General features: G+C 41.2%; 1 protein-coding gene across 5 annotated transcripts in view; it reads right to left on the bottom strand.

The window, feature by feature from the left end:
- scn8aa (sodium channel, voltage gated, type VIII, alpha subunit a) overlaps positions 1-16724 on the bottom strand; it is a 48811-nt gene that overhangs the window by 11419 nt on the left and 20668 nt on the right. For all 5 annotated transcript variants that reach the window (XM_085443783.1, XM_085443785.1, XM_085443786.1 and 2 more), the window contains exons 13-21: positions 15493-15628; positions 15017-15255; positions 12617-12790; positions 11724-12080; positions 10174-10647; positions 7888-8005; positions 7166-7320; positions 6510-6683; positions 1516-1638 (exon numbers count right to left, since the gene is read on the bottom strand). In XM_085443783.1, coding sequence (XP_085299909.1) covers positions 1516-1638; positions 6510-6683; positions 7166-7320; positions 7888-8005; positions 10174-10647; positions 11724-12080; positions 12617-12790; positions 15017-15255; positions 15493-15628 — 1950 coding nt within the window. The remainder of the gene's footprint in view (positions 1-1515; positions 1639-6509; positions 6684-7165; positions 7321-7887; positions 8006-10173; positions 10648-11723; positions 12081-12616; positions 12791-15016; positions 15256-15492; positions 15629-16724) is intronic.

Consider the following 16724-nt stretch of genomic DNA (forward strand, 5'->3'; position numbering starts at 1 on the left):
TCTGCCTGCATTCCCAAAGGAAGGCATTAAGACTCGTTATACATACATTAATATGCACAGTTTTGAGAAGCATTTGCATTAAGAAGCTGCCACCAGAATGAACTGTTAGCAGATCGTTTACTTTAACAGTAGAACTCAAAGTGCTGACACTGGCAGAAGCTTAACAAATACTTTCCTCCCAAAGCCACAGCACTGTGAGTGTGTGGTTTCTGTCTCAGTCCCTGATGCAGAAAGATCCTGGACAAGCAAGAGAGAGTGTGGTGACCCTCCAGCAGTCTGGCCCAGCTGAACCGGGTCGAGGTGGAGTGAGTAGTGAAGGGGTAAGGGTGCGAAGGAAGGGGAGAAGGGGGGAGGAAAGGTGGGTGCTGCACAGTGCCGCATATGTGGGGCTGAGGAAAAGGTGGGGAGAGTCTGAGGTGAAGAGGAGAAGCTCAAACTAGAAGACAAGGCAACCAGTCCCAGTATAAAGAGAGGTAAAGACGAATGAGATCAGGAGACAGAGAGAGTAAGAAAGAGAAAGCGACAGAAGGGACTACGGGTGACAACAACCAGGTGCAACCTACTACTACCGCCAGTCACAAAGATGACCAATCAGATCTTTGTATCATAGGAAGAGACAGCCCAAGCAACCAGAGGTACTGTAGCAGCAAATAATTTCTGCTCTGCAAACCGACTCAGTTTGTTCTTACAAATAAGACACGCTCCTCTGAGCGGTTGTTTGGCAGTCGTCCTGCACACTGAGTTTTTGGTGTGACTGGTTAGGCAGAGATTTTGGTGTCCCGCAGCTCCTCGGTTCCTGCTGGTTGTTCTCGATGCCAGATGCATTGAGGGATGGTGTGAGCTGAGGAAGAGGGGAGGTTATGGGAGCAAGAGGGAGCGGGGCATGTGGAGGGGAGAGGGGTTCTCAATTGAAAGCAGTGGTTGAGAATCAGGCCAAATGAACAGCTAATTGTTGATTTGAATGCTCTATGAGATGGCATGTAAGTCTGGTTAGCTTTGACCAATTTGGCATTCACTTTGGCCAATCAAGAAGAAACAAAGTAAAATGAAGTCATCGGAAATTGCAATTTGTCACTCGTGTGATGAGGCAGCTTTGTGAATAAGATTTCAGTTGCTCTTTGGGCAATTTTAATGATGAAACAAATCAATTTATGCTTTTTTTCTTTTTCTTTTTTTGGTTGCTGTTGTTAAAGAAATTCAATTGAAATACACGTTATTCTACTAGTAATACAACTTTAGTGTTACTTTACTCAATCTCCCAGCTGCATCATGACTTCTTATTTCGCTCTAACAAAGGCATGGTACAGGATTGCGCATGGAAGGGTGACTTTTTGGATTTCATTTCCTGTTCTTTTAAAAAAAACAATCTCCCAATATTTTGGAGGTTTTTTTTAATTTGTTTTGTTTTTGTTTTTGTTTTTTTGTCTTCTTAGTTTGCTTTTAGATCAGTTCTAGCATGCTTTAAACTGTTGAATGGGCATGCGGAAGGATCAGCTGCTTAGCTTTGGATCTTACCCTCATCCCTTCAAAACGTGACAAGGCTCTGAGGGGTCTCAAGGCCCTTAGTGTCCTGAGTGATTTAATGGGCCCTAGATCGGAGTAGCCCAGCGCATTAGCTACAAGGCTGACTATAGACACCTACACAAAAACAGAGAAGCAAAAGAGGTTCCAAACTGTTAGAAGTGAGAATATTCACTAGGGAAGAGAGACGGCCCTGGTATAGGCGGAGAGTTGCTTGACATACACACATAAATCTATGCATGTATATGCATGTATAATATTGCATTTATACATGTATATACACTGAGAGAGAAGATCAGTGTTTAGTATAGGTTTTATGTGCGTAGTATTTTTAGAAGCAGTAGGCCAGAGGGATTGTTTGTTATTTTTGGGCAGTTGACGAGATGTGAAAAGTCCTTTGTACCTGCAAAGAAATTTGTGGTTGAGAGAGAGAGAGAGGAGGTAGAGACATAAGACTCAAATAGAGGGTCAATTAGACAGAAAAGAGTGCTACATGATCTAGTAAAGATACAAGCGAAGGGACTGGAAGAGCAGAGGAAGAGGATTTGGGGAGGGAGGGAAGGAGAGAGGTTATCCTGTTAAAAACCCAACAGACTTGAGAGCCTTACCCTTGCCCCTCTAACACTGTCTCTCCATGTCGCTCTTGGGCTGAGGCATAAAATCCCATATAATTTAAGACAGACAAACTAACGGAACCTAAGAGAAAGAATACAAGTGAACATGTACAAGTGTGTCATTTTACCATTTTCTTTCTCAGACATCAAATCATATTTGCTACACAGCATTTAGAGTCATAAAGGAGAGCCACAGTCACACGAAACACACACAAGAAACAGGGATGGAGGTTAAGGGCACATCAGATATAGTTATTAGCACTGGATGGCACTGAAAGGACAAAAATACACAGAGTACAGTCGAGTTACACACAGTTAACAATGGTTAACAATAACGGCACACAACCTCAAAGGAACTGGTGAGGGCCCTTATTGTGCCCAGCAGCAGTCAGGAAGAGATCGCCACAGCTGAAGAGCAATTAATCCTCAAGTTAACTAACTACTTCACAAAACTGTGCGCACATGCTCAGCAGTGGTAAATGTACAGAACTCTTATCGTAGCAATAAATCACTGTGAAATTTAGATCATGTCTATACAATTTTGCTCTGGTAACAGAATCATTTAAAGCACTGAGTGGTATAGCCATTCTAAGCTAAGCACATAAACAGCATTGTTTTGCTAAGCAAGGAGGAAATGGACTATGGAAAGTGTGGTCAATAAGCTGCACTCACGTTCTTTGAGTGCTCAGAAGTGCAGTATTGACAGCGCCTTGATGAAGTTGCCTTAAAGGCCCTAGCCGCCATTATAGCCTGTCTTCAGCACAGGAAAGCATCGCAAAGATAAAAGGATCGCTTGGATGGATGCACATTTTTCAAGATGGAACCAACGTATCCAGCTGTATAAGAATCTGGCCTTTTTTTGCAGGAATTGTACCCTCAGGAAGTCTTTTCTTTCCATAAATGCAATTTCCGTGATGCTGAAGGGTCTAAAACAGGGGGCGCACCAGTTCCTTACAAATAAGGAAAAATATCAACAGTAAACACATGTGAAAGCACCTCCAACCAGCCACCGACACCAACCGGTCAAACTCACCGCAAGAAGTACACAACATCCAAAGCTTACCAAAATCACGGAGGGAGGTTTATAACAGGCAAAATCTTCATTTTGACTGATGCCATCATCAACACAGACGACATGAGACTTAAAAGTCTATAAAAGCTACAGGAAAAAAACACCAGGAAAAGTATCGGCTTGTATTCAGATTTTCTTCTTACTATATATAAAATGAATAAACCAAAATAAATAGACAGAGAAATTGACATTTCTCCAAGCGCTTACTTTGTGGTACTTACTTTTTAAAAAATCGTTAACCTTGCCTCTTGAATGAATTAGCATCTATACTCAGGGGGAGACAGTAAAATAAAGATTTTGCCTTAGTCTGCACTACAGTGTTTGGGGTAATTGTCACCTTCAGCCTGACCCCTTGGAGAGCCCCCATTTGGGGTGCCTGGCCTCTGGCCCACCTGCTGGGCCAGCTGTGTGGTAGCGGCCTCAGTGTCTCAACGTCCTTCTCAGAGAGCTCTGCAAGGCAAGGCCAATGACATCTGGGGCTGTGATCCCATGATGACGACAGCACAAACCAAACAGAAATAAAACCAACTGAAAACAAAGGGAAAAACACAACAAAACAATGATAATAATCTGAGTGAAAAAGAAAGATGAATGAAGTATGACCCCTGTCACCCTGATGCTCACACACCCCAGTGTCAGTTATCTAGCCTAATTTTACTGTCGTATGATAAACAGATTATTTAAGACAAAAAGGTATATTAATGTGTACTCAAATATTAAACATCTGCTTCTGTGATTTCCGAAAAACGAGTTGAGTAAATGAATGATGACGATGCTGCAGACTGACTTAATGTGGCCGTAATATAATAATAAACACATAATAAAAATACAAAACACATTTTGAATGAAAATCAGTAAAACACAAATCAAATGAAAAACAGAAAGATACATAAGAGGGAAATGAAGAGGGACACACTCATAGAAAGAGCCAAGCACATCCACACTCTTAAAAGTCACAGGCTGGTCTAATGATGGTGCCCTCCCCACCACCACCCCTGCTTTCTGAGTCCATGGCGATGGTTTCACCCAACAACACAGGACGGCAGAGGCACATGGAGGCCATGACACAGCCCAGACTCATCAAGCACAAGTTCTTTGGTTCTTTTTTCTTTTTTCTTTTGTTTATTTCTTTGGAGGGGGAGCGCTAGTGAAGACCAAACTTACCATCGGCTGCCTGTCACCCACCATCATTACATCTCAGCACAATATCACCACATTCCTGAGGTTACACTTTCAAGAGGGAATAAAAGGAGGATGGGGGGAAAGAAGGGAGGAGGGACATCACTTCTCTGAAACATGGTCACAACTTGGGAAACATAGCACCTCACATTGCCCAGAGTGTGTGATGAGACAACACACTTACAGGTAGGGAGTCTAAAGTGGCGAGAACCACAATCAGTACGGCGTGGTATGATTATAATCAATACTATCAATACAAGATCTATGTGAGCTTTATGTGTCAACATTAAACATATCAATAATAAATAGCTTCTGTTGTTTTTCTGAATGCTGTTTTAAACTGTACAAACATGAAATGCTTTGTTTAGGCTTAATGTGGATTTCCTAGAGGATGTGATACATATAATATGCGTGTATTTGCTGTAGGGGGTCTGAATAACACAAGCTTATAATGGCAACCTCTGATACGAGTCCATTCACGGGGGCTGAGGTGTTGGACACTGTGGAGAGGTGGTTAGTTCAAGCAGAAAGTCAGAAGTCAGGAAATTCTTTTTCTATCCTGCTCTGCTACCTGGTGCTGACTAATTCCTGAATCAACATGTAAAATTCAAATCATTCAGGCATCTTACATCCAGATGTTTACCCTTATTTATCCCCCATTAGACTGAATTTGGAAACTCAGAAGCATCTAATATTATCTTATATAAAATTGAAAGCATTGAAATTAGAGCAGACCTGTTATGTTTTCCCTATTTCATAATGATGAAAGCTCATATTGAACATGGCCGAAGTTTCAGAAAATGAGATTATGTGGAAGTAATCCCTGTGACTGCTCTAAACACTCATTTTCAGACCTTTTCTAGTCTTGGCCCAATGTGACTGTAAGCATAGGCACACAGCTCTGGCTGTGAGTACAGCAGCCCCCGCACGCCTACTGTTTATACCTTCTGTTTGTGAGGGGCAGCCAATCGAGAGGAAAATGGCTTTAAGAGGAAAGCAGCACCAAACTGCTAGTTTCAGATGGAAGATAAACTGAAGGGCTGTGTTAGGCCCTGTATAAAAAGAAAAAAAGATTATTCTGTGACTCATGCACAGCTGCTCCATAAGAGTCTAATATTAAAAACGAATGAGTAGGACATTAGGATAAATAGGTCCCCTTTAAATCTTATTTATATGTGTAGCTTCCACAGAATAGACCGGAGAATCATTCCTGTTCTGGACTTTCAGTCTTGAGTGACACGAGGAGCACAGCAGTACACAGAGAGAGAGGATAAAGGTCAGAAACACAGGCAGAGACAGCTTAACAAAAACACATCTTTGACACTTCCCATTGCTCTGAGCATGACTTGAATATGATTGTAATCATTACAATAGGTGACTACACACCTATTGTAGTCGTTAGGTGTGCTCTGATTTGATTCTAATTTGAATTGTCATCAATACACCCAAATATCTGTGTGTGACTTCACTTTATTGCATGTGAAAAAAAACATGCGGGCAGGTTTGCGGCGCTAAGCGTGAGCAGTTTTTTGTTTGAGAAGCAGAAAATTATTCCACATATTCAAGCATTTCAGTGATAAACCAAGTAAAATATGTGAATAGCTGCTTGATGGAGTGGTAAAAGGTGGCTCGGGCATGTGTGCCTTCAATATGGACAGACTCCAGTGCAGCCTTGTAAAACACTGTCCTTGTATAATGGAATTACTGTTAAAAGAGATGCCCGCTCACATGCTGCAATCCATGAAGCAGATATTCAGTTAATACCCTGACCCTACAAACCTAACCACACCCGGTCAACAACAAAAGGGTACAAGCCATACGCTGACCAGTCCGGACATTAAAAAGCAAGCTAGGTGAGGTGAGTAACACTGATCATTCAGGGGGACGGCACTTTGACATATTCCCCTCACCTAAACAGCGTTGCAGATCACATGGTTGTTGCAGCCTGTCGGTTTTAATGTTTTGGCTGGTTGGTGTATATGTTATCTGATACTGATACTGCTGATCAAGAGCCTGCATGAGTTTCTGTTGCACCCTATCGCTGTTGAACCAGGGTGTGGCTGCCGAGCAAGTGACTACTCTAGTCTGCAGCTCACACAGGAGGGAACAAGAGCCAGACTTACATCCACAATGAAGAAGTCCAGCCAGCACCAGGCATTGGTGAAATACTTGACAAAACCATAGGCGACCCACTTCAGCAACATCTCCAGGATAAAAATGTAGGTGAACACCCGGTCAGCATACTCCAAAATGATCCGAATGGTCTTCCTCTGCTCAATGTACACATCCTCGAAGGCCTACGGAGAAACAGGAAACGCATTAGTTACAGAGAGAAGACGGTGACAGAAATATTACACGAGATGATTAACGATGCTTCTAATGAAACTGTATATGGCACCACAGCCCAGCCGACGGCTGAATCCTAACTGTGATTTACAGGAAGAAAGAAAATTGTAAATAAGTCCACAAGAATTATATGTCTGCATCCGACCCGTGCTTTGTATTTGGCACATTTAACAAACTCACCAAATCCCCTGTGTCCTCTCCCATCCCATTTAACCACACCACTGATAGGCTTGTGTTACCTCCTTAATGTCACAAACACTCTGGTTTTGATTTCTATTCATTTTTTATTTTTGCTCCAATTTCCCCCAGTCGCTAAAATATATACTTCACTCATCGGTTCAAGTATGTGGAATCTTGAATTTAACATTTTCTCTTTTTATTCAACTGTACAGTTAGCTTAAGTGTGAGCAAATGCTAACGTAGGCCTCCTTACCAGAGCGCCACTGCTGAGGAGAATCATGAAGATGATGAGCGTCTCAAACCAGTTGTGTTCCACAATCAGGTAGCAGGTTTTTCTCAGGAACCACCAGCTCTTCCCCCATCCCATAGTGATGTCAACATCACAGCATTTATACTTGGCCACGCACGCTGAGGACGCACAGGAGAAGAAACAACAGCAGATGTACTGAGCCAAAACAAGATGGAATGAACCAGCCCTGAGATTCAAGTCTGAGGTTTCAACATGTTTTCCTGGTAAAATCTTAAAAGAGCTTTTACATTTTCAAACTGCAATTCCCACAATGCACGTCTTTGTTTTCATTTTGCCCACCCAAGGAACTTTGCCCAAGTTGAGCCTTCACATGCGGATTTAGATTTATCTAACATAGGGTGCAAACACATTATATTTGTGTTTTTCATTTTTTTAATACATTTGCAAAGAATTTTGAGGTAAAAATGAATTTAATTCACCTCGATGAAGCACAGTGATTACTTTCTGGATGAACTGTAAATAACAAAAATAACCAGCATTTTGTTTTCTTGTTCAATATAAAATGTACCTATAAATGCACTTTAGTTTATTAAAACCTTAGATTTATAGACAGATGGTTAAATAATATTTTATAATAAAGCTCCCCTTCAACCCTGGTGCCCTACAGTTTCCACCCAGCCCCTGGGGAGTCGAGGTAATGGGTGGTGTGGAAGCAGTGGTCTCACCATCTGTCCAACAGGACTCTGGTTCCATGTATTCCTCAACCGTCTCCACCACAACCACCTCCTCCACGTCTGGTTTGATGTCGATGGTGCTGCCCTCCGAAGAACTGGTGTCATCCAGCTAAAGAAAAGCAGACGCATAAACACATTTTGTTAATGTGGTGGTGTCTTGTTTTTTTTATATTTATGTTTTTAATCATAGTTTATTCTATTTGTTTTGGGTTTTTTAAATATTTTCTTTTGTTTTATTTACTTTATTGATCTATTGATTTGATCTCGTTTGCTTTGCAAAGAACTTTGATCAACCTCGTTGCTTTTAAATGTGCTACAGAAATAAAATTCACACTGACATTAAGAAACAGACACATGTGGAAAAACAATCTCACAAGCATAGAAACAAACATACAAAAATGCAAAATACAGAAACTTTTCACGTTTTATTTCGGTACCAAGAAGCGATGGACTCATAATGCCTCTTAGAGCCTGAGGAAATGTTATTTCTAAATTACATCAGCTCTATCTTTAAATGGAAAATCTTTGATCTTTGTTTCTTTTTTTTCTGTGTTTTTTTTCTTCATATTGTAATGGACTTCGTAACAACCTTGAACATCACCTATCATCCGTTTGAACACTGAAATGGAATATCAAATGTCAGATAATCTGCTCTGAAAGTCTTCTAAATGCATTTCATCAAAACACATAAGTCAGAGAGCGTCCATTCATCCGCAGTGCCTGCCTGCTCAAGCCAGTCTAGATGGCTCTATTGAGTAATGGGGTTGTATTAGTGTCTGAGCAACATAGAGTGGCCAGCCACACCCAGACTTTCACTGGCATGAGAGAGAAAATGGCACAGTGCTGGATAGCTGAGGATTATACACAACAAAAACAACACGTGGAGCATCAGTTTTTACAAATTGACAATGTAATTAGGAAGCAGTGAAAGGGCCTGAATATCATGGACATATTTCTTTGTATGCCGTTCTTTCTTTCAGTAAAATCTCCCTGAATAAGATATGCAGTCATGTTAAAAAAGAAAGTACACCTTCTTTCATTTTCACAGTTTTATATATCAGGACATGATGGGAAAAATTAGCCATAACCAGGTTTAATCATTATTTAAATACAACCTGTGATGCATACATATAAAAGATTACAGCATGTCAGTATTTATTTGATACAAACTAAGCAGTCCTGTGAAAAACTAAGTAGACCCCACAATTCAATAGTCATAATAACTTTAAAGCTGAAGTAATTGCTTTCTGAATGACTTCATCAGTCGTTCACGTCGTTGTAATATGAGGCATATCATCTTACATCAGTTCACTGAGGTCTGCATGGGTTCATTTATGCACAGCTCTCTTAAGATCCTGCCTCAGCACTGCAATGCAGTTGAGGTCTGGACTTCAGTGGGCCTTGTTTTGCAGATTTTTCAGCCTTTTGGTTGCAGAGGTGCTGCTATGCTTGAGATCATCGTCCTATTCCATGACCCAATATCACCCAAGCCTTAGCTGTCAGACAGACAGCCGCACATTTTATTCCAGAATACTTCAGTATATGAGTTTATGGTTGATTCAGTGACTGCAAGGAGCCCGGGTCATGTGGTCTTATCTGTCCAATTGTCATTTTGTTTGTTTAGATTTGACTTTGCTAACCTAAGCTGTGTTTCCATGTTCACGTAGAGAGAAAAGGCTTTCTCCTGGCAAACCTTCCAAACCACCATATTTGTTTAGTCTTTTCCCAATTTTAATGCCATAAACTTTAACATTTAACATACATTAGATCTGTAGAGTCTGAGATGTGGCTCTTGGGCTTTATGCAGTTTTAGTATTCCACAGTCTGACCGTGTGTTAAATATGCTGGGAAATCCACTCCTGGCAAGATTAGCAATTCACTTGAATGCTTTCTTACTGTAGGGTTGGATGCAAGGCCTTTGAAATGGCAAATATTCTTCCCAGACTGATGGGCAGCAACAGTTGCTACTCTGAGATCTGTAATGATGTAACGATGATGTCTTTCCCCCTTGAACAAACACCTGAATGCTCCAGACCAGCAAACTCCTGCTGCACCCAGCTGCTGCTTATCCTCTTAATTTCTATGAAAGCAGTAAGGGTGCACTTAGTTTTTCACACAGTGCTTCTGCATTTTGCTTAATCTATGTTAAACAATGGAACAGTTTAATATGTCATGTTTTGTAATCAGGTTGTATGTACTTGATGAACCTGGATCACAGAATTGCAAGAGGACGTGCTTTCTTTTTCATGTGACCCTGTCCTAGCTGTTTACACTCACCTCTTTGCTGTTCTCATTGTCTGACTCGCTGCTGAAGTCCTCTGTGTTGAGGTTCTCAAAGTCGGACTCTCCCACAGCTATTGGTACGCAAACGGTCAGATTCGGGTTGTGGATAAAGGACATGTGGTCTTCGTCGATCATGTACTTGCCCACGCTGCTGCCAATACCACTGGTAGTGCCGTTACCATTTTTGGCATAGTCCAGGTCACGGTTAATGTCCACCCCAGTGTGATTAGCGATACAGTTCAGTTTCTTGTCGTACATGTCTTCCAAAGGCTTCTGCTCATCTTCCATCGGTGGTTTCCTCAGCAGACTGGCCATCAGTAATCGCATCTTGGCTTTTATCCATGCGATGCCTTTCTTGATGCGCATGACAGAAATCTGCAGGTTGTTCGGCTCACCGTCATCATCTGTCGCCGCCAAGTTGTCAGCACTGAATGAGCTCAGCAACAAGGCAAGGAACAGGTTCAAAACCTTTAAAGAGTAAATGAAAAACAAATACATAAAAAGTGGCAGTTTTGAAGGAAGCAGGAGGGAATCCGAGTAACCAACTGCACACTTGTAAGGTAGCACCTTGTGATTTACAAGCCACACCCTAAATCATGCCATGTTCTGATTTAACATTTACTGTATTGAAGATTAAATTACACACTGACATTATGAGCTCTATTAGGTAATGAATCTATGAATAAAGTGAAAAAGGGGGTCTTTTTATAAATAAACTTCTATACGTTCATTTCTTATTTTACAACTGGAGGAGTCGCCCCCTGCTGGTCAAGTGATAGCATGCGGGTCTTCCACATTGGGTTCCCCCATTACATACAGTGTAATATGCTATGAATATCAAATATTCCATACACATTGTTTCTTCCTGTTTTACTTGTGATGCTAATGAACTTTTTTTAAATTCATATACGTGTGAAAAAGAAAAAAGGAAACAAGTAATCGGATGTTGTTGCTAAATTCTCAATTTCTGACCGCATTACATTAGAGAGCTAAAAGGGGCATTTTTTCATTGGGCACCTTGAATTCCATTATTTCCATTGATTAACTTTAGTCAGTGAGATAACTGTGATTCAAGTGGGCGGTACAAATAAATCCAATAAAGCAAAAATGGAAGAAAAGTTGATGTCATATGTCGCAGTCATAGACCTTATTTATGGTCCAAACGCTATGAATTATGCAACAGTGATGTGAGTTTGTATTGGGATCCTGAGCGGAAAGCCCTGTCTAAGTAGACTTACGTGTGTTTTAACAGTCACACAGCTAGTTATTGGCAGTGAAAGTCATGTGTAAAAGGTTTAGGCTTGTTGTCTTCCTCCCCTGCAACTCTACAGAGCTTCTAAACCTTCATCATTAAAGTAACAAAGAATAGAATAGAAGTGCAGTTTTCATACCAAACACTTTACTGAATTCTGCCTGAAGTTTTGAAACGTCCACTCGCTTTGCTCTACCTTCTGGACGTCTCTCAAACTGTGTCAAGAACAGTGCACCTGAGTCATTTGTGAACTCCCATTAACAGTTTCCAGCTAACAACATGGGACACTCACCACCAGGTTACCGATGACCATGACCATCATGAAGACGATTAGGCACATGGCCTGGCCGGCCACCTCCATGCAGTCCCACATGGTCTCGATCCACTCACCACACAGGACACGAAAGACGATCAGGAAGGAGTGGAAGAAGTCATTCATGTGCCAGCGGGGCAGCTCACATTCAGCAGAGATCTTACACACACAGTCTTTGTAATTCTTCCCAAACAGCTGCATGCCCACCACAGCAAAGATAAAGACTATGATGGCCAGCACCAGAGTCAGATTTCCCAAGGCTCCCACTGAGTTACCAATGATCTTGATCAGCATGTTGAGAGTGGGCCACGACTTGGCCAGTTTAAACACTCTGAGCTGAAGTGGGAGGAAAGAGTAGGAGGATTATGTTTTAGTCATAACATCCCATCTTTACGAACTTGTTGCTTCGATTCAGCAGAGTAAAAATAGCATAAATATACAGCAATGTTTAAATAAACACAGATTTTACTTTTGCCTCGTTTGCCTCAGATGCAGTACCAGTGCAGAGCCGGTTTTGTCTTCGTGCTTATCGAAAAACAACCCACTTTCTGACAGGTTTGAGAACCTGTTTGAGATCTGCCAGCCTGGTTTATCTTGCAGTAACTCCTAAAATATCCACATCAGTGGTTCCGACTTCTACAGAGAATTTGCGATGCTGTGAGTTTTTGACACATACGCCAGTTTTTGGGAGGTTTTTTTGTTTTTGTTTTTTTGGAAGAGTTAAATATGTGCAAACAGCTCTAGATTAAACACTGACACTGCATCAGTGGAGAAGTATTGTTCGATGTGCAGAATGTGCATGATAACACACAACAACATGATGCAATGATACAATCTCAACTCTACTTTTCTAGGCAAAGATAGATATTTACCAATCGGAATGACCGCAGGACTGAGAGGCCCTCAACGTCAGCCAGAGCAAGCTCCACTAAGCTCAGAGTCACAATGAATCCATCGAAACAGTTCCAGGCCTCCTGAAAGTAGTAGTACGGATCCATAGCTACAAGCTTGAAAAGCATCTCTCCTGCGAAGATCCCCGTGAAAACCTGACATGCGAGAAGGAGGACAAATTTAACTTGGCTTCTAAACATATATAACAGAATGTAAAGCATAATGAGTAGTAAAAGAACCGACATATTGGTTCTGCAGAAAAATGCATTAGGTTAGTACTCTCAGCTACTGCAATTGAACTTAAACACAAATAGATTATTTACAGAGGAAGCACATCTAGTTAATGTCCGTGCATGTGTCAGCTGCTCTGCAGTCACTGAGGATAAGACGGCACTTGTTTGTTCTCATCTTTAATAGATCACTGATGGCTGCCTTCAATCACACAGACCACATAGCGAACATACAGTCATGTAGGCCATACATGTTTTTGGACAATGACACTTATTCTGTCATTTTGCCTCAGCACAACCACCACAGTAAATTTTAAATAAAACAACAAAGATGTGACTGAAGTGTAGACTTTCAGCTTTAGATCAAATATTGCTTTTTAAGAAATGACAGATATCTTTATGTTTATAGTCCCCTGTTTTCAGAGATTTCAAATTAATTGGATTTAGTCTATAAATCATGGATATGACCAAATGCTGTGTTTTCTCTCTTCAGATGTTCTGTTAGACCAGGTGGGTTTGTGGCTCTTTCTGCATTATTTTTTTCCTTTGATTTATTGGGCTGAGATCTGGTTACTGATTTGATTGAAGAATATCCCATTTCTTTGCTTTGAGAAACTCTTGCTTTATCGGTTTACACGCTGAAGTGCTGCCTGATCAGTTCTGCAACATTTCAGAATTCAGCATGCGACTTCTATCTGCAGTCGCATCATCAACAAACACTAGTGACCCAGTTCCACTAACAACCGTGCATGCTTATGCCATAACACTGCCTCCACCATGTTTGACAGGTTGTGTAGCGTACTTCAGATCATGAGGTGTTTCTCTCCTGCACTCAGTTTATTTGTCAAAACAATAAAATAAACTTCTGAACTCTTAGACGTTTTCTGGCATCTTTCCTTCCTGGTCCCGAGTGTAACCTGTGGTTTACACCTTGCTGTGAACTCTCTGTATTCCCCTTCATGAAGACTTGGGTTGATTGTAGACCTCAAGTGTGATACACATGCTACCTCGAGAGTTTTTGTTTTAATTGAAATAAACGTTGTGAAGTTGTTTTTAATCATGGAAATAATTCTGTCATCATGCACTTCGGTTATCTTCTGTGGTCTTTTGGTGTTGCTGAGTTGACACTGCATTCATTCTTACTAGATTTTTATGGGTTGTTTTCTTTCACAAACATCAACCTCATACTGAGGATAACACCAAACAGCTACAAAATGCAAGTTCAACACTTGGAATCAACTCCTGATCTTGTGTGTGCTTAATTCAAATAATCATACATAGCGAGGGAACAAGCCTCATGCGGCCATGAAATTATTTGCCACATAGTTGTCCAATTACTTTTGAGCTGTGTATAAAAATGTAATTCCTGAACAGTTAATGTAGTTCTTTAGTCAAACCCCTTGAATTAAAGCTGAAAGTCTGCACTTCCATGACATCTTGATTCTCTGAATTTAATCCACTCGGGTGGTATGAACTCGAACTCAAATCGACCTGTATACACCCTCGTGAGTTTGTCAGACTGTGTGTTCATTGGCGCGCAGGATGATGACTCATATTGCATCAAGGTGACCTAGAAACCTCCACCTGTACCACCCATTAGTCTTTTCAACTAGATTTTTATGAACCACAACTGGAAAGAACACATTTCACTGCTTTTTCAATTGTAAATTAATACGAAACAGACATACACACAAAACTGTATATAAAAGAGCGTACAACAATATGTGTTAACTTATGTGAAATGGTGCCAGTACTCTGATTTACTCCGTTTCTTAAAGAAAAACAAAGCTTTAAATGAAAACAACCAGGTCTCAGAAATTATTTAGGCACCATTTTAGAAGAGCTCATCGATCAGCCTTCATGAATTATTAACACCGCCCTCCAACCAGTCAGCCAACCAGCAGAGAAGCAGGTGCATCCACTGAACCAGAGTACAGCGAGAGAGACGGGAGAAGAAGAATGGAACATGTGTGTGCATGTATGTAAAGAAAAATCCACGAATACTAGGAAGCAGCGGGGGGTTTGGGAATGTTTTTTTTTCCCTGTCAATTACAGTCCCATAAATAACACCTTTCTGTGAGCTACTGAGAAGAAGCAGAGAAGATCATTTACAAGAATACCAGATAAAAATAACAACAAAAATCCACTCACCAGATTTCCTACAGACAGCATATCTTCAAAGTCAGGGGTCATGGGGTAATGCTCCATAGCCATGAAGAGGGTGTTTAGGACGATACAGATGGTGATGGCCAGGTCCACAAAGGGATCCATGACTATAAGGTTCACAATCTCCTTGATCTTAATCCACTTGGGGCTGCACTCCCAGATCAGGAATGTGTTAGCAAACTTATACCAGCATGGGGGACACTTGCGCTGAGACTCCTCCAGTTCTGAAGACATAGCGCGGATCATACATCAAAACCAAACATACTTGCGTGCTCAGCAAACTGCATGCAATGGTATAATAGGATAGAAAAAAATTTTATGCAATGTATGTATCTGGTACTTTTGAATATGCAAAGCAGATAAGCAGGAAATTCATGTCAAACTAATCAAACAATGAAGAGCAGCCCTAGTTAAAGAATAATGAGAGAGCAGGTTAAATAGCTGGGTTAAAGTGGCAGTACCCTCCACTAGTGTGTTGGTAATGACGCTCATGACACTGTTGGCCCGCTCTTTCCGCCCAAAGGAGGTATTGAGCTGGTCCACAGACACCATCAGGGAGCCCGACAGCTTCTTCTTCACCTCAACCTCAGTAGTCGGCTGTCAGGAGGAGAGGAAGAATCAAGCACCCATGGAGAGGACATGAACACCATCCCACATCACCACCGGTGGCCGGCGGAGGGAAGTGCACGACAGCAACGGCAGGAAAAAGTAGTCGAGGATCAGAATTTTGGGGGTGGGGGGCAGGGCACGTTTCATTCTCCTCTACTTGTATGCTGGTTTCAAGGAAGATGTGTGTATGCTGTAAATGCATGCAGGTTTCAGCCAAAGTGGGAGCAGTGGTCTAGGGCTACTTGACCTAATTGTGTTTGAATGTAATTAGCTCATCCCAATTAGATAAAAAATGGATTGTGAGACACTGTGCGAGGAGAACTGCTTCTGCATGAATGCATTCTCAGTCCCGTCATGCAATAATGGAGGCTTTGCTGCCATTGCAATATAATCATGAGGTTATTTTACAAAATGTCTCCCAAATCTGGCCATTTTTAACACAAACTTGCAAATTGATGCTACTGTATCTTCCTATTTTGAAACCATACAACTTATATTGCAACCATCAAGTCAAGAGCATTGTAAATAGGTCATATGAAGGCAGGTAGTTCAAATTCATCCAGTTGTCATGCATGAGCATGCTCCAAGTCAAAGAGAAGGAGAGGAAATAACAGACATCATAACCAAAGTTTGGTTTGTCTACATCATGCTTGTTCTAATTTGGGGTTTAAATCTACCATGCTAACTAGAATGACGCACAACTAATTTGCTAATGCTGACCAGGGAGAGACTGGAAAACATAGAAAGGTATAGACAGACAAGGACAGCAGCCCTCCTTCATTTCTTAAAGTATTTTTCGAAAGCCTAATAGGATGGTGTGTATATATTTATACATATATATTTATGTAGATAGCTAGATACATATACTCTGGGATGGAATCAGGGAATTAGGGAAGCAGATAAAATTGTCTGTGGCTCTATAAAGCTGGTCCCCTCTGTTTCCTCCGGCTTCTATTGCAGATCTACCCACACAGGCTAGCAGAGGACCCGGATGCCTGGAGGAACACATCAACACACTGGAGCATGTTAACCAATCATTATATGCCATTTGTTAACAAAAACTGTGTTTCATTACTGCTAGTGT

This window comes from Copadichromis virginalis, linkage group LG20 (assembly GCF_057382275.1).
Source record: "Copadichromis virginalis isolate Kocher_CV1m ecotype Utaka linkage group LG20, C_Virginalis_male_GT1.1, whole genome shotgun sequence".
Classification (NCBI taxonomy): Eukaryota; Metazoa; Chordata; class Actinopteri; order Cichliformes; family Cichlidae; genus Copadichromis; species Copadichromis virginalis.